The sequence below is a fragment of the Gadus macrocephalus genome, chromosome 9 (assembly GCF_031168955.1).
Source record: "Gadus macrocephalus chromosome 9, ASM3116895v1".
Taxonomy (NCBI): domain Eukaryota; kingdom Metazoa; phylum Chordata; class Actinopteri; order Gadiformes; family Gadidae; genus Gadus; species Gadus macrocephalus.
This window is the reverse complement of record NC_082390.1, coordinates 1,652,989-1,677,810: the sequence shown is the minus strand read 5'-3', so window position 1 is coordinate 1,677,810 and position 24,822 is coordinate 1,652,989. Positions and strand designations below refer to the sequence as shown.

At 49.7% G+C, this 24,822-nt stretch overlaps 3 protein-coding genes and 3 non-coding genes across 6 annotated transcripts in view; 5 read left to right on the top strand and 1 right to left on the bottom strand.

Moving 5' to 3' along the window:
* Window positions 1-774: 774 nt before the first annotated feature.
* si:dkey-30c15.13 (uncharacterized protein LOC558731 homolog) lies at window positions 775-6,597 on the top strand. Its single transcript, XM_060060144.1, has 8 exons — window positions 775-873; window positions 1,088-1,265; window positions 1,424-1,586; window positions 2,045-2,155; window positions 2,282-2,338; window positions 2,448-2,558; window positions 2,769-2,915; window positions 6,264-6,597. The coding sequence occupies exons 3-8, from the start codon at window positions 1,425-1,427 to the stop codon at window positions 6,315-6,317; spliced, it is 642 nt and encodes a 213-aa protein (XP_059916127.1). The 5' UTR covers window positions 775-873; window positions 1,088-1,265; window position 1,424; the 3' UTR covers window positions 6,318-6,597.
* Window positions 6,598-8,544: 1,947 nt separating this feature from the next.
* Window positions 8,545-24,020, bottom strand: frmd4a (FERM domain containing 4A). The gene is made up of 9 exons (XM_060061547.1): window positions 24,016-24,020; window positions 23,129-23,424; window positions 22,561-22,617; window positions 21,868-22,105; window positions 20,979-21,137; window positions 19,601-19,948; window positions 17,965-18,578; window positions 14,005-14,107; window positions 8,545-12,275 (listed from the first exon to the last, which is right to left on the bottom strand). Exons 1-9 carry the CDS (start codon window positions 24,018-24,020, stop codon window positions 12,179-12,181), a joined length of 1,917 nt encoding a protein of 638 aa, XP_059917530.1. The 3' UTR covers window positions 8,545-12,178.
* On the top strand, window positions 14,867-14,939 carry trnam-cau (transfer RNA methionine (anticodon CAU)). The gene has a single exon. It is a non-coding gene; the product is annotated as a tRNA-Met (tRNA).
* Window positions 15,491-15,563, top strand: trnam-cau (transfer RNA methionine (anticodon CAU)). The gene has a single exon. It is a non-coding gene; the product is annotated as a tRNA-Met (tRNA).
* trnam-cau (transfer RNA methionine (anticodon CAU)) lies at window positions 16,567-16,639 on the top strand. Its single transcript has one exon. It is a non-coding gene; the product is annotated as a tRNA-Met (tRNA).
* Window positions 24,019-24,822, top strand: part of dusp8a (dual specificity phosphatase 8a) — a 5,135-nt gene continuing 4,331 nt past the window's right edge. The window contains 1 exon segment of the mRNA XM_060061546.1: window positions 24,019-24,065. Coding sequence (XP_059917529.1) covers window positions 24,019-24,065 — 47 coding nt within the window.

The window sequence follows — 24,822 nt, the reverse complement described above, 5'->3', positions numbered from 1 at the left end:
AAAAAGTCCTTCCTCCCAGCGATTTGCAATTTAAAATTGATCAAATTTGGATTTGGTAATAGATGGTAGACTTTCTTCTACAGCGGCATTGTGTTATAATTTCCTAGTCATTCAAATGCTATAATATTATGTTTCCTCCTTCCAGATCCGGCAGTCTGCAAGCCCATGGCTTTCCCCTGCCACGACCTGCTGGTAAGTGCCCCCTCAGCCCTCTCACCTCCCCCAGCGCAGGGAGAGCAGGACGACCAGAGGCTGGTTCCACTGTGTACCACTAGAGGTCGCTGCCGCACCTATACTGGCCGGGAGTGGCCGGGAGGTTGACGACACCGACACAGAATAATACTGGGTGTGGGTGTTCAAACACCGGGCTTACTGCTCGTGTTAAAGGTCAGAATACAACTTTGGTCTTGTCACCATGGTGATCAACAGATCATCCTTTTATTGTCTCAACTTAGATTGTTTGTGACCTTACTCAAATTAAGGTCAGCACGTTAGTAAAGCTATCACAGTAACCGTCACATAAGACACTATGGTCTACATAGAAAAATATGGATTTTCTTTCTCTAGCGATATACTAGGGGCCTGCATCATAGTGTTCCATTTGGTTCGTTATCGAAGGGTTCTTTGGTTAGTCAGATGTTCTTTATTAAATGATATTGTGTGTAAAAAGTCTGGACCACTTTGCATTGCTGCTTTTACTTTTACTTTTACCATTGTAACTCTTTGATATTCTAATGAAGGCGGATTCAACCTGGGAGGAGCATGAGATTACAAACACAGTCATTATGAATAACCATTAACTAGCCAACCCTTGGAAGGAGTGAGAGAGAGAGTGGTTGAGTTAATCAGAGAGAGAGCGAGAGAGAGATCAGGGTAAAGGTTACTACTTCTTTCTGTGATTTGCGGAAGTGAAATAAAGTGAAACTAGCTGTATAATGTCATGGCAAGCATAGCTAAGCAGTTCTCAAAGTCTTTCAAATACCATCAAGGCATCATGGATTCTATATTCTCCGAAGTGTACTTGTGTGCCATGTGGATTATGTGAACTTTAAACTTCCTTGAGAGCTCTCTCTCTCTTTATCCCCAGGACTGGTGACTGTGAGGAATACACAGAAGACGTGGAGGAAGTGAGGAAACTGCAGGATCAAACCAAATCTATAAGCAACATTTCAACATCTTTGTTGAAAACCCTATAGTTTCCGCCATTATATTGGTCTTGTTTTAAATATGAAAGCGTCTGGATAAAATCCGGCACAACGAGGAAGGTAAGATCCAACATTGTGCTACATCGTCAAAACTAAATTAAATTGCAAAATGACAAATATATGTGTGTACGCCTGGGTTTAATGTTAATGTGTGAGCAGGCACAAACAGCTATTATTTTTTTTATTGATGTATTCTGATCATAGTTTTTATGATAAAGGATGACTCAGAACATGTTCCAGGAAGGCTTGTATCAGGTGTTCGTCAGGGAGACTCAGAGTGAGCGGTCGCCTCCTGAAGCCAGCGATGAGGGGGACCTGAGAGACGCAAGGATTCGCCGCTGGTTCGGGACCGTGGTTGGCAGCAGAGTCTGTGTCACTGGGGTACAGGCCTACTTCTGTTCAGTCCTACTTCTGTTCAGTCCTACTTCTGTACAGTCCTACTTCTGTTCAGTCCTACTTCTGTACAGGCCTACTTCTGTACAGGCCTACTTCTGTACAGTCCTACTTCTGTACAGTCCTACTTCTGTTCAGTCCTACTTCTGTACAGTCCTACTTCTGTTCAGTCCTACTTCTGTTCAGTCCTACTTCTGTACAGTCCTACTTCTGTTCAGTCCTACTTCTGTACAGTCCTACTTCTGTACAGTCCTACTTCTGTACAGTCCTACTTCTGTACAGTCCTACTTCTGTTCAGTCCTACTTCTGTACAGTCCTACTTCTGTTCAGGCCTACTTCTGTACAGTCCTACTTCTGTACGGTCCTACTTTTCATGAATCTTAAATGCAGACAAATGGAAACTAGTCTATTTGAACACAAGATGTCCCACTTTATCTCACATCCAGGCGACTCAGGCGGTCTCTGCCCTGGCCTGCATACTATCCACGGTTACCTATTCCTGTGTGAGCTTCAACTGCTCCATGAGCATGACCATGCCGGTGTGGTCCAGCGTGTTTGTAAGGTCATTTATTAACGCGCAGAGGGGTCGTTCAAAGAGAGGACCCCAGTGCCCATTAGTTACTGATCAGATCATGCTTTGATTCAGCAAAACAAGAATCAACAAACATGTTTCTCTGTTCCAGTATCTAGGCACAGGGGCATTGGCTCTACTTCTCCCCAAGAAACCGACCAAAATGCGGGTAAAGCCTTGAAGTCTCAGCTCTCTTCCCTTTTATTAAAATACATTATATTGTATCATGTGTAATCGATCAAGTGATCTATTCATCTATCTGTCATTATTGTGGACAGGTTGCCGCACTCATGGTCCTCAACCTCTTCAGTTTCCTGCTGGGATTCAGTGCTCTGCTGTCCTTCGCTGTGAACTCTGTGCACGCAGTAGCTCTCAAGACAAGCCATCAGGTAAGGCACCGTGCTGCCGTGCCGCCCCAAAGTCTCAAAGTGCTGGAAGAAAAGATGCATGATGTAGCCTTCCCAATCTAATGTCTACTTTGATATTATGGGGAACATTGCATAAATGAAGATCACATTTCGATTGTTGGACATATTTAGTTCTACTGTGTTTGAGGATCTAAAAGTAACGCTGTTGTCTGTTGTTCTGCCTCCTGCCAGCGGATTGGATCGCGTGTAGCCGAGGGCAGCTCTATAACCTTCACTGGGCTGTGTCTGCTGGCGTCCCTCTACACCCTGTTCCTGACCTGGAGGGGCTTACGACGCTACAGCGCTCCCAACTCTCAGACCTACGGCCCCGTACCACAGGTCAGTACTCCCCGAGACAACACCTCTACGACCCTCAGCCCCTAACACAGGTCAGTACCCCCCTCAACAACACCTCTCAGACCTACAGACCCTAACACAGGTCAGTACCCCCCTAAACAACACCTCTATGACCTACAGACCCTAACACAGGTCAGTACCCCCCTAAACAACACCTCTCAGACCTACAGACCCTAACACAGGTCAGTACCCCCCTAAACAACACCTCTCAGACCTACAGACCCTAACACAGGTCAGTACCCCCCTAAACAACACCTCTCAGACCTACACCCCTAACACAGGTCAGTACCCCCCTAAACAACACCTCTCAGACCTACAGACCCTAACACAGGTCAGTACCCCCCTAAACAACACCTCTACGACCTACACCCCTAACACAGGTCAGTACCCCCCTAAACAACACCTCTACGACCCTCAGCCCCTAACACAGGTCAGTACCCCCCTAAACAACACCTCTACGACCTACACCCCTAACACAGGTCAGTACCCCCCTAAACAACACCTCTCAGACCTACAGACCCTAACACAGGTCAGTACCCCCCTAAACAACACCTCTCAGACCTACAGACCCTAACACAGGTCAGTACCCCCCTAAACAACACCTCTCAGACCTACACCCCTAACACAGGTCAGTACCCCCCTAAACAACACCTCTCAGACCTACAGACCCTAACACAGGTCAGTACCCCCCTAAACAACACCTCTACGACCTACACCCCTAACACAGGTCAGTACCCCCCTAAACAACACCTCTACGACCCTCAGCCCCTAACACAGGTCAGTACCCCCCTAAACAACACCTCTACGACCTACACCCCTAACACAGGTCAGTACCCCCCTAAACAACACCTCTCAGACCTACAGACCCTAACACAGGTCAGTACCCCCCTAAACAACACCTCTCAGACCTACAGCCCCTAACACAGGTCAGTACCCCCCTCAACAACACCTCTACGACCCTCAGCCCCTAACACAGGTCAGTACCCCCCTAAACAACACCTCTATGACCTCAGCCCCTAACACAGGTCAGTACCCCCCTAAACAACACCTCTCAGTCCTACAGACCCTAACACAGGTCAGTACCCCCCTAAACAACACCTCTATGACCTACAGCCCCTAACACAGGTCAGTACCCCCCTAAACAACACCTCTCCGACCTACACCCCTAACACAGGTCAGTACCCCCCTAAACAACACCTCTCAGACCTACAGACCCTAACACAGGTCAGTACCCCCCTCAACAACACCTCTACGACCTACACCCCTAACACAGGTCAGTACCCCCCTAAACAACACCTCTCCGACCTACAGACCCTAACACAGGTCAGTACCCCCCTCAACAACACCTCTCAGACCTACAGACCCTAACACAGGTCAGTACCCCCCTCAACAACACCTCTCAGACCTACAGACCCTAACATAGGTCAGTACCCCCCTAAACAACACCTCTCAGACCTACAGACCCTAACACAGGTCAGTACCCCCTAAACAACACCTCTATGACCTCAGCCCCTAACACAGGTCAGTACCCCCCTAAACAACACCTCTCAGACCTACAGACCCTAACACAGGTCAGTACCCCCCTCAACAACACCTCTATGACCTACAGCCCCTAACACAGGTCAGTACCCCCCTCAACAACACCTCTCAGACCTACAGACCCTAACACAGGTCAGTACCCCCCTAAACAACACCTCTACGACCCTCAGCCCCTAACACAGGTCAGTACCCCCCTAAACAACACCTCTATGACCTCAGCCCCTAACACAGGTCAGTACCCCCCTCAACAACACCTCTCAGACCTACACCCCTAACACAGGTCAGTACCCCCCTAAACAACACCTCTCAGACCTACAGACCCTAACACAGGTCAGTACCCCCCTAAACAACACCTCTCAGACCTACAGACCCTAACACAGGTCAGTACCCCCCTAAACAACACCTCTCAGACCTACAGACCCTAACACAGGTCAGTACCCCCCTCAACAACACCTCTCAGACCTACAGACCCTAACACAGGTCAGTACCCCCCTAAACAACACCTCTATGACCTCAGCCCCTAACACAGGTCAGTACCCCCCTAAACAACACCTCTCAGACCTACAGCCCCTAACACAGGTCAGTACCCCCCTAAACAACACCTCTATGACCTCAGCCCCTAACACAGGTCAGTACCCCCCTCAACAACACCTCTCAGACCTACAGACCCTAACATAGGTCAGTACCCCCTAAACAACACCTCTCAGACCTACACCCCTAACACAGGTCAGTACCCCCCTAAACAACACCTCTCAGACCTACAGACCCTAACACAGGTCAGTACCCCCCTAAACAACACCTCTCAGACCTACACCCCTAACACAGGTCAGTACCCCCCTAAACAACACCTCTACGACCCTCAGCCCCTAACACAGGTCAGTACCCCCCTCAACAACACCTCTCAGACCTACAGACCCTAACACAGGTCAGTACCCCCCTAAACAACACCTCTCAGACCTACAGACCCTAACACAGGTCAGTACCCCCCTAAACAACACCTCTGCGACCTCAGCCCCTAACACAGGTCAGTACCCCCCTAAACAACACCTCTATGACCTCAGCCCCTAACACAGGTCAGTACCCCCCTCAACAACACCTCTACGACCCTCAGCCCCTAACACAGGTCAGTACCCCCCTCAACAACACCTCTACGACCCTCAGCCCCTAACACAGGTCAGTACCCCCCTCAACAACACCTCTATGACCTCAGCCCCTAACACAGGTCAGTACCCCCCTCAACAACACCTCTACGACCTACACCCCTAACACAGGTCAGTACCCCCCTCAACAACACCTCTCAGACCTACAGACCCTAACACAGGTCAGTACCCCCCTAAACAACACCTCTCAGACCTACAGACCCTAACACAGGTCAGTACCCCCCTAAACAACACCTCTCAGACCTCAGCCCCTAACACAGGTCAGTACCCCCCTCAACAACACCTCTATGACCTCAGCCCCTAACACAGGTCAGTACCCCCCTAAACAACACCTCTATGACCTACAGCCCCTAACACAGGTCAGTACCCCCCTAAACAACACCTCTGCGACCTCAGCCCCTAACACAGGTCAGTACCCCCCTAAACAACACCTCTCAGACCTACAGACCCTAACACAGGTCAGTACCCCCCTAAACAACACCTCTGCGACCTCAGCCCCTAACACAGGTCAGTACCCCCCTAAACTAAAGTCAGACACAGCGATCTATAGAGCTGCATCGCAGCAGTAGAAAGTACTCTGTGAGGTAAACGGTGTGTGATGATCTTATTGGTTGTTTCTCGTTTCCGGCAGCATCTCGATAACGGCACGTCTCCGCTGCTGGAGCAAGCGGAACTCGGCCTTTAGATCCAGCTGTTGAAGAGGACTCTGTGGCCCCTGGGTGCGTGTGGGGGCGTGACGGGGGTCTCGGTGGTGCTACGAGGCCAGGGCGGGGGTCAGGTGCCAAGGCTGCACAGTGACGGGGCTGAGCAGGACAAGAGCAATAGAACAACTAGATACATGTTTACAGAACAGCCAAAGAGAGAGAAATGAACAGTTTGTAAGTTATGGTGAAAAACTATCATCAGTTATAGAACCACTTCACATTTCTATCTCTCAAAATAAAAAAAACGATGTTGTGTCATGATGACAAGCAAATGGAAATGGGCTGTTCTTGAATGAATGAATTTCAACCCACTCTGTAAAGAGTACCACTAGAGGGCAGTCATCATCTGTTTAGTTCCTGTATGACACAAAACACATTTAGGTCAAATACTTGCAATCTAAAAAGAGTCATAAATAGTCATGTCCAGTTTATTTTCGAAGCCCCTCCGAGTGAGGGTCTCAGAGGGTTTCACAGGCCCAGATTTGATCTGTGAGGAATACACAGAAGACGTGGAGGAAGTGAGGAAACTGCAGGATTTGATGACGATACCTAAACCCACAAAAAGTCCTCTCAACTTAATCTATAGGATTCCGAAGATGTTTTACTTACTTATCCAGAAACAACTCAAAATCTCGAAAATATCGTAATAATGAACTCGAAAGAGATGCAAGACCATTTAGTCCAGCAGAGAGTTTGTAGTTCAACCCTGCACCTTTCACATTAATCGGCTTAAGTAGAGCTTTTCAATCGTGTCCAGGTAGGCTGGACATGAGACAAAAGAGTTGTACCCCTGGCTAATCACACACACACATACACACAAACGTGTGTGTGTGTATATATGTGTGTGTGTGTGAGAGAGCTAGAGCACGAGAGAGAGAGTGAGTGAGTGAGAGAGAGATGTGTAAGAGTGTAAGAAGGAACCAGTTTCTCACGGCATACAGGGTTAACAGCTTCCAGCTGTCCTCCGCTTGGCAGCGAAGCTACGGGAACACTGTGGGGAGGGAGGGAGGGAGGGAGAGAGGGAGAGCGAGAGAGGGAGAGAGAGAGGGAGAGCGAGAGGGAGAGCGAGAGAGAGAGGGAGAGAGGGAGAGCGAGAGAGAGAGAGCGAGAGAGAGAGAGAGGGGGGGAGAGAGAGAGAGGGGGGGGGAGAGAGAGAGAGAGAGAGAGAGAGAGAGAGAGAGAGAGAGAGAGAGAGAGAGAGAGAGAGAGAGAGAGAGAGAGAGAGAGAGAGAGAGAGAGAGAGAGAGAGAGAGAGAGAGAGAGAGAGAGGAGAGAGAGAGAGAGAGAGGTCCGCTAGCAAAATGTATGAGGCAGAGGAAATGAAGGAGGGGCCAGGGGAAGAGTCGATCTCTTACTCAATCGAGCAGCATCTTTGTGTTTCTGGAGTTCACAAATCACTTCTTGCATACACACTTCATGATAGAATGTTCAGAGGTCTCTTCAGAGGTCTCCCACTACGCACACTACCCCCCCCCCCCCACACACACACACACATAAATACATCCACACAAACACACACACATAAATGCATACACACACACGCGCACACACCACATACACATAAATAATAATACATGCACCCACACACATAACATCCTTACACTCACACACACATACACACACACACATACAAATACATCCACACACAAACACACACACACACAAATACATCCACACACAACACAGACATACAAATACAGATACACAACCCACACACACAAACAAAAGCACACACACAGTCTGTTGCATGTATATGCCTTTTTTTCTCAACTCATTAATGGTTTTAATAGAATCAAATCATTCTCTTTTGAGATGCAGGGTTGTGTGTGTAAAGGATAGTCTTTAGGTGGGTGTGGGAATCCCTTGTGAACCATTTGTAATGCGAACGCTGGCCTGTGTGAGACGATGTGTGGTTGAGCGTGTCGACGCTGAGAGGGAGTGCTCTGGGAGCCTCCTTTGATTTGGGATCTGGCTTCACTGACTCAGAGCCGGGATAAAGCGAGCCAGACAATGCTAGCCAGATAACGTTAGCATTTCAAAGAATGAGTCAGTAATGAGTAACGAGCGAAGGGGGTTGGTCGAAGTGACGACGAATGACGCAGGATCACCTGGAGAGCAGGATTACTCAAGTGACCAGCGGTGCACACACACCCCTGAGACAAACACACACGCACACACACAGAAAATAATTACATCTGTCATATTGAGAACATTCAGCAATAATTTATTTTCATAATCTCAAGAACCACCAAGTCTTCTCATCTGGAAAATTCATTATCAGTTGCCAACAACACAGTTTTGAAAAATGTAAAGTTACTATACAAATTCTTAATAGAAAAAATGAATAAATTAACTGTGGAATTTAGTTATTTTTTTTGTCAATTCCACATTTTTTTAAACCTACAACACCATTGATGTCTGGTTACAGTTCAACAGAAGTGATCAAATCTGGTTACATGCTCTATTGTTTGGTAGAATAAGTCTTCTACTATTAAACTGTAAGTTAAAATAAGCTTGGTTCTGCACATCTGGTTTGGAATCTATAGTTTACATTGAAGGGTAGTCTAACTCCTACGTGACTTAGCAGTAACTGGTCATTTTGTAGCACCTGAAAGGGTTGTTACGATGTCAGAAATCAAACAAACAATACTGGTTTCGTATAAAATGGGGTATTGTTAAAACAGTGGTGAATGTTAAAAACCCCCACAAAACCGTACGGCGTCCCTCCATACATACGGAAAAAGACTGATAAAAGTTAGTTTTATCCTTTTCTCAGACTATATATATATATATATATATATATATAAAAAAAACACCCTCATATGTCGCTATAAAGTACAGAAAGTATGGCATGTTTAGACCTAAAGGGAGGGACAGTACATCACACTTCATCACGTTGAGCTCAGAGGTCAGAGTTCACCACAAGGACAAAGGTCAAGGTTCGAATAGTGTATAAAGACGCGCTCGTTGTGGAGCAGAGAAGGCAGATGCTGGATAACTTTTAGAGGGCGGGGCTGGGTGGGGGCGGGGGCAGAGGAGGGGGCGGAGCTTATCTCTAGCTTGCCTGGCAGGACATGCACGGGTTCATGGCAGACAGTGGTCTCTACGGGGGGGGGGGGGCTGGATGCATGGGTGCTGCGGCTCTGAGGCGGGGGGGCTGCGAGAGGGTGGGCCGGGCCGGGCCTTGGGGGGGGGGGGGGTGGGGGGTCGCAGCGATCCATTTTGGGGGGGGGCTTCATTCCTTTTTCTTTTTTTTACTAACTACCTAAGTCATCTCACAGAGTACTTGCGGGACAAGTCAAACAGAACCAGCCATGCAGAGTCTGGTCCCAACGTCTCACGCTGGGGCGAGGAACACGGACAGGATGACGCACGCTTTACAACAATGACACGTGGGACACGTTGAGAAACAAACAGGCCGGTGGCTTCCCTGTGTCAGTGCTGTGAAATCGGGTGAAAGCAGACCATAATATATATCTTAGGGATGGGTGCAAAGGCTTTTCCATAAAGCATGAGTCACTATCTTTCGTGGGTGAAACCATGCAAAATTATGTTTTCGTTTGAGGGGAGCTCGGCAGATTTCATGCGCCGTTTTCAAACTAAGTGTGCTCTTAATTCCCTTTGAGGTCAGGATTTGCATCAACACTAAATTAAGTCGTAGGCCTAAGTTGGAGCTCACAGCAATGCGTTCAACCCCATTAAGAGATGCCTCCCTGACCACTAAAACTGTGTTTGTCTTGTGCTTCAAAACCAAAGGGAGAACCAATGTTTCCCGTACGCAAATAAACTTGGGTTTAATACCAGGTAATGATAAGACTGTTTGTTTTAGTTACACAACGGGCACGTTTGTATCCTTAATGACAGTACAAGCTTGAAGCACCAACCTTTTTTGGCACTGATAAGCCAACATTAGTATGTGCTTCAACTATAATCATGTGTCGTGCTAGTCAGACTGTGTGTGGGTGTGTGTGTGTGTGTGTCTGGGTCAGAGCACTGTGATTATACAGTTTACCGGGCCTAGACTTTCAGGATCAACCGACTGTTTTACTGCACTGACCTGCAGATGATGTGTACGGACGACTAGCAAATGGAAAGACGGACCAACAGAGTGACCTACAGACAGAGGGGCAAATGTGTAGTCCGATTTTCAAGAGCCTACTGCACTCTGCATCGCAATACCAGGCTCGTTCCACGACTCATTGACTGACTTAACATTTCTGTTAACACTAATATATGTTTGTATAAGGGGCTGTCAATTGCTTTTTTTTATTTAGTTGTTAAGTACAATGAAAGAGATGTTTTCCATGATGTCTCCTCTCCACAGAATCCCAGATGCCTGAACAGATCAAGAAACACAAAACATAGACAATATACACAAACCACTGAAACACACACACTCACACTAGGGCTGCTCGATTATCGGAAAAATCCTAATCACGATTATTCAAACGATTATTTTTGAGTTTGAAAACATGTTGTATTTATTCAGCATGGCTCTTCCACAAATAACTTTGGAACTGAGATCTTTGAAATTTCCCCTTAAAAATGACACAAAATGGTCAAAAAGAAAAGGTTCCAATCTAATATAAAATACAGATATGTATCCAGCTGTTCTGCCCTTTCTATATAACATAAAAAAACGTGATTATGTTAATTTTGTGATTGTTTGAAGCTAAAATCAAAATCGTGGTCAAAATTTGATTATTCGCCCAGCCCTAAATCACACACACACACACACACACACACACACACACACACACACACACACACACACACACACACACACACACACACACACACACACACACACACACAAATGAGCGTTTACTGCCAGCCCAAACCCTTCGCTGCAGTAACAGGCTTTCGTCTCCGAGCCACAAAGGGTGTTTCATCGTGTACCAAAGCCTGTTTCTCACCCATGCACTGCATGCACTGCTATGTGTGTTATTGCTACAGCCCTCCTTCCCACAAAGCCATCCAGCCGCCCCCAAACAGAAGCTAGCCGTGTTGTTGTTGTCATCCTGTTAGCGTGTTAGCCTCCAGTGGGCCGGTAGTCAGATGGGTCTGTCCGCGTACCCCGAGCTGCTGTGGGGTCCATCCGTCTGCTGGATCTTTGGTTGGCGGGGGGACGTCATGAAACAGAGCAACTCGACCTTGGTTTTTTCGTATCGTTATGTCGAACATACAGATTGTAAAGAAAAGCACGGAGGAACGGAAAAGAAAAAGAAAAAGAAAGACTGAACGGGGAACCCAAACCTAGCTATGGGGGCGGGACGTGTGTAGAAAGACGGAGGCTCAACTCCAGCAGGGGTCCCTCTGCCTGTGGGCAGCACTGGTCGAGGCTCAGAGGACAAAGGTCAAAGGTCAAAGGTCCGCTGGAAAACGGGGTCCGGGTGAGCGGGGGGGGTGTGTCTGTGAATATGTGTGTTGTGTCTCGTGAAGCCTTTTCCCTCAGAAAGCGTTTCCTCTCTCTTAACGTTCAGCCCTCGTTGAAAGGCGCACTTTCTGATCACCAAGCACAAGGAGTTCGGGGTTGGGTTGGGGTCAAAGTTCAAGATCGGAGTGTCTCTGGTTGTCTATCTGCCCCCCCTCACCCCCCCCCCCCCCCCCCCTCCCATGAAGTAGTCCCTGAAGCCCAGGAGCCCCCCCCTGCTCAGTACGGCCGTCTGAAGAGCGAGCAGAGAGAGAGAGAGAGAGAGAGAGAGAGAGAGAGGGAGAGAGATAGGGGGGGGAGGGGGGGGGGGGTTCTAAAGACGTGGTCATCCAGCGGGTGGTGCCGATGGGAGCAGTGATGGACAGTGGGGGGGCGGTGATGGGGGGGGGGGGGGGACAGCAGAGGGGCTCAGACCAGGGTCCCGGGTTTGGCCTGCTCCGTTCCGTACCACGGCTGCGGTTCGGCCAGCTCCGGGCCCAGCGGGCTGCAGCGGTCGCCGAAGGACCTGGGAGGGGGGGGGGACACAGAGACCTTTAGGCACGACGGACCGCCCTGAGGTCAGGGGTCAAACACAGCGTCTCTGATCCAACATCGGCGTGTTGGGGTTCGTTCCACAGAGCGGGCTCGGCAGAGCGACCGGTGAGGTGAGCGTTCAGAGAGCCGGAGACGTGTGACCGGGAGAGAGGCCCGCGCCCAGCAGAGCACAGAGCAGAGAGCATGCAGGGTAGAGAGACCGCAGCCCCCCCCCCAGTACAGCCCCCCTTCTGACAGGGAGAGCCAAATAGTGAGCCCTCCTATTTCCAGCCCTTTGTTTTGGAGGGGACAATGGCGTGCCAAATAAGCAACCGGTTAAACTAGGTCGTCGAATGGCGTTTTTTTTTCTTTTCGATTACCAGCTCAACTCGACTCGTCTCTACGCCGCTCGCCACTCTACTGGCTGTTGGTATCGGGTTTTCAACGGCAGATGGTGCCGCCCGATAATACCCTCTCAGTGACGTGTTCGTCACAGTGATGACGCTGCAGTGAGGTCATCGCCAACACACAAAGGACCAATAGGGGCCGTGGTGAAGGATTTCCCGCGATGTGCAACGATGACGCCATGGGGACGTTTTTATTTACCATTCTCTCTGACCAATCAGTATTCTGTGCCCAAAATACGCGAGCGGAAGTAGAGTCGAGTAGAGTCCAGCATTCGGAAGCTAACGATCAGCGGAGCTCAGCCATAAGGTTGCCTTGTTGGCTGTGGGAACGCTTCGTGGCTACGGATGTGGTGACGCTGCGGCGTCTCGAGTGTCGCCAGGTTATCGTGCTTTAGTGTGCGTCTAGGTCTGGGGAGGCGTCCTAGGCAGTACCTCTATGCATCAGAGCTGGGTTGAGTGTGAGATTGACTGGCGTCGTCAGTAGGAGAGCTTTCAGCTGTAACTCTAAATCAGGAGAGAGGACACACACATACACACACACACACACACACACATGCATACGAACACACACACACACAACGGAAGAAAGGTTAGTACAGGAATAAAGTGTGAGAGAGAGGAATATTAGGGTTAGGAATATTTGGGAGGAAGAAATATTTGCAGGACCGAGGAGTTAACAGATAAAAAGAGAGGAGAGAGAGAGAGAGAGAGAGAGAGAGAGAGAGAGAGAGAGAGAGAGAGAGAGAGAGAGAGAGAGAGAGAGAGAGAGAGGCGTGCAGATGAACAAGCAAGTAATTAAATAGGCGAAAGGAATGAACCTATTATACATATGAGAAAAAGATTGAGAGAAAATTTAAATAAACAAAGACCAGATTAAAACCAATCCTTGGGCTTAGTTGGTAAAGATAATTAAAAGTCCTTGGAACCAGAAGTATGAAGACAGATGAAATAGATACTGAGGCGGAGGTTTCCACATCTAGACGGGCCATGAACCAGACGCAGACAGACACAAAGCTGTTTGCTTTTTTGGATTGGTTGGTTTGTTTGTGTACGTATGTGTGTTTGCGTATGTGTGTGGGGGTGTGCATGTGCATGTGTGTGTGGTGTGCTGGATTTGGTTTTGTGTGTGTGTGTGAATGTGCATGTGTGTGTGGTGTGTTTGATTTGGTTTTGTGTGTGTGTGAATTTGTATGTGTGTGTGGTGTGTTTGATTTGGTTTTGTGTGTGTGTGTGCATCTGTATGTGTGTGGTGTGTTTGTTTGGTTTTGTGTGTGTGTGTGTGTGTGTGTGTGTGTGTCAGTGTGTGGGTCTTACCCGCTCTGCCAGTTGAGAATGTGTTGTGGGCTACAAGGGGGAGTGGGCGTGGCCGCCAGTTCACTGGAGGGAGTCATACTCCTCTGACTGTGTGGGGAGGCAGCTACGGAGAGAGAAACACACCAAACTTCATGAAACACAGAAACCAAACAACAGATTCACCTTCACGATTTACAACCAATAGCAACAGATACACGGACGGATACTGGATGCTTTATCGTCACTTTCCTAAACTCCAACTGTAGCTGCTACTCGCCATCCCAAGTAATGAACAACGTTGATGTGGCCGAGGTGAAGCCCAGTTTGCCGGGCTTCACGACAGAGTACAGAGTACGACAGAGTACATTTCTCTCCAATAACCGGCTCCTCAGAGAGTTCATTCCACCACATTACCACAGTAACCAACAAATATATATACGTTTCTCTCATCATAAGTAACTAATGCTGTGAGCATATTGCTGCTTTGAGACCAAAAAAAATTGCGTTGTCAAGGAAACATCTGGTCGATGGTTCTGCTTTACTGTTGTTTTTAATTTTGGATTTGCAGCCCATTGAACTTTTAAAAGTCAACTGGGTCTTTGAAAAAAAAAAATGCACACCCATGGAAAGTTTTTAACCAATCAGGATCAAGTATTGAACAACGCGGCAGTGGAAGTTACAAGAAAGTCAGTCTAATTCCAGCTCCAGAATCACCAGAGGTCGAGGTCACGGGTCGGATTCCTTTGGCATTCCGACTCCGGCTCACACTGAGGTTTGGGGCGTGGTGGTCATGGTGACACAGAGCTCCCGGGGGGAGGGGGGGGGGGGGGGTGGCTCAGGGATCAGGTTACACACTCAGACTGGAGGGTTTCCCCCTCCACAGGCCTCGTTGGCGCAGTAGGCAGCGCGTCAGTCTCATAATCTGAAGGTCGTGAGTTCGAGCCTCACACGGGGCACTGCATTTTGTGGGGGGGGGGGGGGGCGTTGAACTTCCAGGCAATAGATTACCGCATTAGTATTCTAGGACGACACCTGATTTTCGCTTCTCACAATGCTGTCGCAGTGGGACTAAAGCATTGGTTCTCAAAGTGCGACCCGCGGGCCATTGGCGGCTCGCAGAAACATTCCTGGCGTGGGGTAAGTCTAACCTCCGGGCAAAAGATCTGGCGTCAGCAAGCTAGCACAACGCCCGATAGATCCCTCTCACGGAGGTCTCGCTCATGACACTACGTTTCTGCGCCTTTTAAGGACCTCAGCCCGGTAAGTAGACCAAACTTCACTAGATTAAGCCGCCTTTCCACCGCAGGAACTTTACCCCAGAAATAGGAATCTTTGCAGGAACTAAGTGTTTTTTAACCAGGGTTTAAAATTAGTTCTGGGGACAGTACTCTACCCCCAAAAGCGTCCCTAGGACTTCCCCAAGGGTCAGGGACCTCTGGGCTGGGGCTTGCAGTGCTGGACCTTTCTGATTGGTCCACAACTCAGAGTCCACAGAGCACACTGCCAGGCCTCGTTGGCGCAGTAGGCAGCGCGTCAGTCTCATAATCTGAAGGTCGTGAGTTCGAGCCTCACACGGGGCACTGCTTTTTGTTTGTGAGGGGGGGGGATGTTGAACTTCCAGGCAATGGATTACTGCATTAGTATTCTAGGACGACACCCGATTTTCCCTTCTCACAATGCTGTCGCAGTGGGACTAAAGCATTGGTTCTCAAAGTGCGACCCGCGGGCCAATGGCGGCCCGCAGAAACATTTCTGGCGGCCAGCCATGACATACAGATGTAAATTAGGAAAGAAAAAAAAAGTTGACTCTCTCTAGCTTTCAATTAAATCCTTCTACATTTGTAAGTTTTAATCCGACTGTACATTACTTTGAAAGGATGAACCTCAGTTTCGTGATTTAGACCTCACTTGACCTCACTCCCAGAGGTCCACAGTGCCAATGTTTTTTTCACCACTGGGATGCTGACGGCGTTTCCAACCAATTTCTTTATCCTTTGGCGGCCCTCAGTCCAATTTTTGGTTCCTAATTTGGCCCTCAGCTGTCAAAACTTTGTGAACCCCTGGACTAAAGCTTTAGTTATTGTTGTACGTCAAAGCACGGCAGGGGGTTACGGACCCCTGACGTCCTTGCGGACCCTCCTTACGTCCACCGCAAGGGCCGGACGTGCGCCTCCCAGAAATTGTAACCCGACGTACACCCGACGCAGAACCAAAACAGGTTCACAACTGCGTCGAAGCGACTGCCTGTTCATTGCCTTGCGTCGTCAACGTGGATCCGTGACCAGGCCTTAACACAGGTGTCGCTCCCAACACTAATTATCCCCACCTTTGATTTACCAGAGGATAATAGGACAAACTTCACCAGATTAAGCCGCTTTTCCACCGCAGGAACTTTACACCAGAACCAGGAACCTTTGCAGGAACTAAGTGTCTGTCCGCCACAGGAACAAGGGTCTAGGAGAAGTTCCGGGGACATTATTTCACCCCACCAGAAAAGTCCCTGGGACATTCCAAAAGGTTCCGGGAGCTTTGGGCTGGGGCTTGAGATTTATTATTGGTCCAAAAATCACAGTGGACCCACAGGCCTCGTTGGCGCAGTAGGCAGCGCGTCAGTCTCATAATCTGAAGGTCGTGAGTTCGAGCCTCACACGGGGCACTGCTTTTCGTGGGGTGCGGGGAAAGTCTAACCTCCGGGCAAAAGATCTGGCGTCAGCAAGCTAGCACAACGCCCGATAGATCCCTCTCACGGAGGTCTCGCTCATGACACTACGTTTCTGCGCCTTTTAAGGACCTCAGCCCGGTAAGTAGACCAAACTTCACTAGATTAAGCCGCCTTTCCACCGCAGGAACTTTACCCCAGAAATAGGAATCTTTGCAGGAACTTTTTTAACCAGGGTTTAAAATTAGTTCTGGGGACAGTACTCTACCCCCAAAAGCGTCCCTAGGACTTCCCCAAGGGTCAGGGACCTCTGGGCTGGGGCTTGCAGTGCTGGACCTTTCTGATTGGTCCAAAAATCACAGTCCACAGAGCACACTGCCAGGCCTCGTTGGCGCAGTAGGCAGCGCGTCAGTCTCATAATCTGAAGGTCGTTCGAGCCTCACACGGGGCACTACTTTTCTTGGGGTGTGAATGTGTCTCCCCAAATGTGGCACATACAGCCAATATATTCCTGCCATAGTAAGCAAGTAAACTGAATTTGTGCATACAACTAGGTTTGTTATCTTTATAACAAACCTCGCGACAGTTTTACAACTTTAATTGTTTCGGCTGATTTATTCAATTACTAAGTGACAAATAAACTGGGTATAGCAACTCTAGTAACCTTAGAACCACCATTTTACAATTTTTTCAAATAAGATACTACGTGCTGGTTTATTTCTACTTATACCATAGTTATACCAACAATAACCAGATTTTAGATTACTTTCATCTTTAGTTACTTCCATCTATTACATTGTCTGTTTTGTTGTATATTAATCAGCTGTATTTTAACTAACTCTAGCGGCCTAGAAACCACTAGTATTAGGGTATGCATACAGAATTTTGAAACGTGATGTAACTACTATACATCTAACTGCTTGCACTACCTAACTAGTACAAAGGAAAATATGAATATAGCCACTCTGAACTCGGTACAGTTGTTCTTTGAATTAGGTTGCGCAGCACTTTTTTGGTTTCAACTCCAATAGACATTTTGCAGGTCTCCTAATTATCTAACTTCAGGTCTGCTGGTTTTACGTACCAAGGCAGGGGGGAGTGGGTTAAACTAGTAGGTTAGTCTACTACCCGGGCCCTGACCCATAACCAGTTAGTGAGTGACACCAGCCTCACTGTTTCCCAGCCTCCCGTGTGGGTCCCTTAAGACGAGAGCTAAACGACTAAATGCAGAAAATGCAAAGGCGATGTCCTAATGTGTGACGGATCGCCCGTCAGGGCCCAGAACTCCCAGCATGCACCGGGGGGGCGGCGAAGGCGCTCACCTGGCGAGCACCTGGACAGCGTCCCCACGCGGCTCCCGCGGCCGTGTCCCAGGGTGCCTTGCTGCGAGCCCGTCTCCGACGCGTTGGACCCCGAGTGCGAGTGGCCCTTCTCCTTCAGGCTCCCCGACGACCGCTGGTACCAGCAGCGCAGCTCGTCCGACACGGCCACCCGGCCCCCCGGCGCTCCCGTCCCCCCTCCGCCCGCCCCGTCCCGCCCCAGCGAGGGAGTCCGTACGATCTGCGAGCGGGACGGCGTGAGTCGACCGCCGCCGCCCTCGGTGGCGCCGTCGTCGCCCGCCCCCCACGTCTCCTTGTACAGCCCCCCCGCCGTGTAGGAGCTGGAGGTCTTGAACTGGGCCTTGACGCTGTAGTGGCCCTCCTGGTCGCTCTCCAGGCTGCGCACCACCACGGGGTTGGGGCTGCCCTCCACGTACAGCGGGTACTCCTTGATGCGGTACTGGGAGGAGGGCTGCGACTGGCTGTGCATGTAGACCCCGTGGTGACCCCCGGCCGAGCCGCCGCCACCCGCGCCGCCGCCGCCGCCGCCGCAGCCGTTCTTGGCCGCCAGGTTGGGCATGGAGCCGGAGTTGGAGGAGCCCAGGTGGCCCGCGGACCTGGAGGGTGGGACGGAGGGACAGTTAAAGCCGGTAGACCAGGGGTCGGCATCCCTAGGCGCGCGTGCCACCACTGGCACGGGGCAGCATAATGATAGGCACACTTAAAAGAAAAAAAATAAAGAGAAAAAAATAAAAAAATATCTTTCATTATTAAAAAAATATTCACAGCACAATGCGGCAGCATAATCATTACTGCCGCAGGTAGTAATGATTAGGTTGCGTAGGTTGCGCAGCACTTTTTTGGTTTCAACTCCAATAGACATTTTGCAGGTGTCCTAATTATCTAACTTCAGGTCTGCTGGTTTTACGTACCAAGTTTAGCTCAGGAACAATACTATACAATGGTGTATTCCCTTTTTGCAAGTTAAAGCCCAATGAAATGGTGAATTCGTTATGAAATGGTTCATTCTAAATAATATTTAGGTATTTTTGTCATCTGCACGTATTATTGAATCGATATCGAAGCAATTGGATCAATATTGAATCGATATCGATATCGAATCGAATGAAGACCTAAAGAATGGAATTGAATTGAATCGTGACGAACCTGGCAGCACCCAGCCCTAGAATAGATATAATATATAGAATATAGATATAATGTAATAATATATATATAATATATAATATAGATAATATATAGAATATAAATATGATATATAGAATATAGATATAATATATAGAATATAGATATAATGCAGATATAATATATAGATTATAGATATAATACATAGAATATAGATATGATATATAGAATAGATATAATATATGTAATATATATATAATATATATAGAATATAGAAATAATATAGATATAATATATACATAATATATAGAATATAGACATAATATATAATATAGATATAATATATATAATATATATATAATATATATAATATAGATATAATATATGTAATATAGATATAATATATAGAATATAGATATAATATATGTAATATAGATATAATATATATAACATAGATATAATGTATATAATAGAATATAGCCATGCCGGCGCCCACCTGTGGCGCTGGCGCTGGCGCTGCCGCGCCTTGGAGGGGGAGTCCTCCCCCAGCGTGGAGTAGTTGGGGTTGCCCCCGGGGGCCAGGGGCCCGCCCCCCGCTGGGTAGTAGTGTTCGGAGCTGCTGTGGCTGGTGCAGGACGAGCAGTCGTCCAGGGGGTCCGAGCCGTTGGAGCGGCCGGGGCCCAGGAAGAAGTCGGGGCTGCCCGTCACAGCGCCCCCCGGGGGCCGGGGGTGGGAGGCCCCGGGGTCCGACGCCAGCAGCTTGCCCTGGGACTCCAGGCTGGAGCTGCGGTTCCTAAAGTGCTGGGCCAGGCTGTGCAGACGGGTGGGGCTGATGTCCACAGACCTGGGGGGGAGGGAGGGAGGGGGGAGGAGGGGGGGGGGGAGGGAGGAGGGAGGGAGGGAGGGAGGGAGGGAAACATTACATCACTGAGGTATGGAAGTGGTGTAGCTGAGCTACAACTGAGAATACATTGCATGTAGGCTATATATTAACATGCAGTGCATTACACACACGCACACACGCACACACACACATGCACAAAAACACACACACACGCAACCTAAAAGGGATTGACCTTTGTATAGCTTATGTTGCCTCATGCCTTTGTTTCTTGTAATGTCATTTCCACTTGCACTTTAATGCACTTCTGCAGCAGTCAGACTTCGGGTCAGATCAGTGTTTCACTCATCGCTCATGCCCGGCAGTTCATGAATGATTGAATCTCACTCTAACATCGCACAAACATCCTGCTCAAAGTATGAAATGGAATGAAAGAATATGAATGAATGAATGAATGTGTTTGATAGTTCGTAACTTAATGTTCTCAATGTCTTTACTCAGCCTCGATGGATCAGAATTAAAGACCTTTACCCAAATGAACCTCCAATAAGGAACTTTGTCATTCATCTTTAAAGGGGACACATTATACCACCAGGTGTGAGTGTGATTAGCCGTTACAAGTCGTTTCGAAAATCTGCCCCATATGACATCACTAGTGGGCGTGTCCACCTAGATGTGTGACGGATGGATGAGCACCGTTTACTCCAGTCCACTGGGTAGGGCTGGTAGACTGATCCATCCAGCACACATCTAGGTGGACACGCCCACTTGTGATGTCAGAAGGGGCAGATTTTCGAAACGGCTTGTAACGGCTAATCCCACTCACACCTGGTGGTACGATATGTCCCCTTTAAGCTATCTTTAAAGACTCAAACGCGTCGTAAGGCTTTTCCCAGGATGCCCCACAGCAGCTACGCAGTGACACGCACGTCCCACGGGGCCAGACAGGCTCACATGCGTCCATGCACGGGGCGGGCGGGCGGGCTCCGCGTCCCGCGTGTCCCCGGGCGGTTCCCGGGGGGGGGGCTCTGACCTGGTGGAGTGTACGTAGCGAGGCGCTCGGGTTCTCAGGTCGGGGGTGGAGGGCATGCTGGACTGGGAGCTCCAGCCGGGGAGGCTTCTGACGGGGCTACTCTGGAGGGAGTCACTGCCCCCTGGCTCTGTGCCCCCCGGGCTGGGGAAGCGCCTGTGGCTAGGGGTCCGAGGGTCCGAGGGTCCGGGGGGGCGGGGACGGGGACGGGGGGAGGGAGGAGGCCGGGTGAATAATGCATCATGGATGAAGTCACAAAACACCGCGTGGCGGACAAATCAACAAAACAATATTAAACGCTGAGGCGGCGACCGCAGCTGCTAGGTCGACTGTTTAGCGTTTATCGTCTTTATTCGTTTTTTCGCCTAGCAGGATACCAATGGTTAAAACAACAAAACAATAATGAAGCCTTATATCTATATCTATATGGTATATATCTATTTAGTATACGCTACACGTGAACCTTCTAAGATGGCGCATTTTGATTGGTTCGCTATCTCGGGATATTGGGCAATGTCCCATAATCGGGATCTCAAACTCGGGATGCGCGTGACGTTCGTCTCGTCACGCTAATAAAATAAATAAATCCCGCGGGAAAAGTGTATTCACGTGTAGCATTTACAAAATAATGACTATTCACCACCATTCACTTCTATAACTGTTACATATATAATATATAGAATTCAATAATATTTAAAAAAAACTCCTCTATGGTCTGTGGGCGCTGTCTGAATGACACTGAAGAAGGGGAACAGCGTGTGTGTAGCAGAGTGTGGTGTAGCAGCGTGTGTGTAGCAGCGTGTGTGTAGCAGCGTGTGTGTAGCAGCGTGACCCCTGCTCCGGGGCCACAGTGGTGTGTACCCCCCCCCCCCTCGGCGCCCCTGGGCCTCACCTGCCGTGGGACGAGCGCTTCTTGACCTTCTCGTAGGGCTCGTCCAGCGAGGACTCGCTCCACATCTTGGGCTTGATGGGGGAGCGGTCGTAGTCCACGCGGGTGTAGTGGAGGTGGCGCAGGCCGTCCAGGGACTGGGGCGGCGGGGGCCGGCTATGGGGCGGCGGCCGCGGCGGGAGGCCCTTGTGGGGGGACGCCACCGGGGAGAAGGTGGGGGTCCCCGTCACCTGGGAGTCGTCTGTCAATCGAACAGAGAAGGATGGTGGGTAAGGCCCGGTTGTGACCGGAGACCGGACGGCTCGCTCCCGCTCCAGGCGTTCGTTGTGGATCAGAAAGACGTGATTTATAAAGTCCCCGAAGCGCTTTACAGTGAAGGGGGGGGGGGGGGGGGGCCCTCACTAACCCCCACCAGTGTGTAGCCCCCACTGGGGTGACGCAGGGCAGCCAATCAGCGCCAGAACGCTCATTACACACACCAGCTCGAGGTGGAGAGGGAGGGGCTTAATGAGTCAGCCAATTATACAGGAGGGTGATTAGGGGGGCCAGATTGAATGAGCCTGGTGGGGCAGTTTGAGCCCGGACACCTTGTTGATGTGCCGAGGTACGACCGCAGGCAACAACCAGGGACCAACTGAGGGATGGGGGTGTCGGGACAGACTCTCCCAGGAGGGGGACGGACGGACGGACACGTACCATCGTCTAGGACCAGGGCGTCGGACAGGGAGCTGTCCTCAGAACCGATGTTGGCCTCTGCGGGTGAGAGAGGCGGACACAACGAAACGAGGAAGGTGAGAGGAATCAAATGACAGCAGCGTCGTAGAACACACCTCCACAGACCTCCTGCTGCCACAAGGCAGCATTCATATTTACATTTAGGGCATTTAGCAGACACTTTTGACCCAAAGACTTAAAAAATATATCGCTGTCGGCACAGTAAGGATGTTCATAGAACCAAGTGCAAAGCCCTTACAATCGCTAGGCTAACCCATTCCCGTACGCAACAAAAGATAGCTAGGATACGATGCTTCATAACTAAGTACCGTAACTTAACTTCTAACTTAATACGACATGCAACGAGTGCGTACATTACGGTAGCAACGCTGGCTTCGAGATCAGCGTGACGCATACGGCCAAAACAACGTAGTGTTTTCAGTGGAGCCCCGGGCTACACACACACACACACACACACACACACACACACACACACACACACACACACACACACACACACATCACAGTGGGGGGGTCAGGGGTCACCCACCCTCGATGATGAGCGAGGCCCTCTGCGTGGGCTTCTTCCCGGAGCGCACGCGGTGCTCGTTGATGGAGTTCTCGATCTCCTGGAGCTTCTTCAGCGCGTTGAGGTACGAGGTCTTCCTCTGCTTCTTCAGCTTCTTGCTGCTGACGTGCGGGTCGCTGGCGAGCCGCCGCGCCGCCTCCGTGATCTGGGACTGGATGGAGAACTCCCGCTCCAGGCGCTCCAGCTCCTCCTCCTGCACGCGCACGCAGGCACACACAGAAAGGCACACGCCCACGCACACGCACACACACACACACACACACACACACACACACACACACACACAGACAGAAAGGCACACACCCACGCACACACACACACACACACACACACACACACACACACACACACACACACACACACACACACACACACACACACACACACACACACACACAGACACACACACACAGACAGAAAGGCACACGCACAAGCATACACACACACACGGACATACACATGCACGCACACATGAGCACACACCCAAGCACACACACACACGCCGAACACACACACACACACACACACACACACACACACACACACACACACACACACACACACACACACACACACACACACACACACACACACACACACACACACACACACACGTGTGCAAACACACACACACAAGCGCACACATGAGCACACAGCCACCCACACACACGCATTCACACACACACACACACACACACACACACACACACACACACACACACACACACACACACACACACACACACACACACACACAAAAGCATCACAGGGTTAGGAGGATATAAGAAGCCCTTGACTCACTCACATGGTTCTGGCCCAAACGGCCAACAGAAACATGCTTCAGTCACGCCATGACCTTCTCACACGGCGAGGACGTGGAGTACGGGACCCCGCCAGCGTAAACACATTGAGGAAATGACCTATCTGCTGCAGCCCGGCCGCCTCCACCAATAGATAGTCTCCATCCAGACCCCCCCGTCCAATAACAACACGGCACCAGACGCGCCGTCCAATAAAAACACAGCTCCAGCAATTTCCCGGTCATCTGGAGAGTGTGAAGTAAACAGACTGCGCTCGATCAGAGCCGCCCACAACACGCTCCGTCTGAACGCTGAGAAACACTCATCTTTACTTTACTCTACTCAGCCGTGTGCGTGTGTGTGTGTGTGTGTGTGTGTGCGTGTGTGTGTGTATTTAATTGAAATTAAAATATTAAAGACCACTCATAAATGTAGGAGAATCACCGGGAAGGTCTCTGTGTTTATACAAGCGCACACACACACACACACACACACACACACACACACACACACACACAAACGCCTGGTTTAACTTGTAGGGAGAGCGATGCTGAATTGACTTGCGTTGACGTCTAAGTGAACTACCTCAGTTCTGAGGAATCCACGCCGCCCCCCCTCCCCCCCCCCCCCCCCCCCCCCCCCCCCCCTGCCCTCCCCCATCCCCATTCTTCCCTTCCCTATTTTGCTGTGTGTGCGTAGGTGTGTCACGGTCCCTACGTGTTAATGTATGTAAGCAAGAGAGTGTGTGTGTGTGTGTGTGTGTTCAGTCGGAGCACACAGCTTATAGCAGATTAAAGAAAACATAGTTCTGCTTGCAGGACTTATTATTGTGATATTGTTACCCTGGAATAAATT

Bases quoted from the DNA above. Each gene is read 5' to 3' on its own strand.
- si:dkey-30c15.13 (XM_060060144.1), top strand. From the start codon at position 1,425: ATGACTCAGAACATGTTCCAGGAAGGCTTGTATCAGGTGTTCGTCAGG. The intron at 2,156-2,281 runs GTAAGGTCATTT...TCTCTGTTCCAG, and splicing joins CGGTGTGGTCCAGCGTGTTT to TATCTAGGCACAGGGGCATT. The intron at 2,916-6,263 runs GTCAGTACTCCC...CGTTTCCGGCAG, and splicing joins CCTACGGCCCCGTACCACAG to CATCTCGATAACGGCACGTC.
- frmd4a (XM_060061547.1), bottom strand. The intron at 22,106-22,560 runs GTACGTGTCCGT...TTCGATTGACAG, and splicing joins CGCCCTGGTCCTAGACGATG to ACGACTCCCAGGTGACGGGG. The intron at 19,949-20,978 runs GTCAGAGCCCCC...CCTCCCCCCCAG, and splicing joins CGCTACGTACACTCCACCAG to GTCTGTGGACATCAGCCCCA.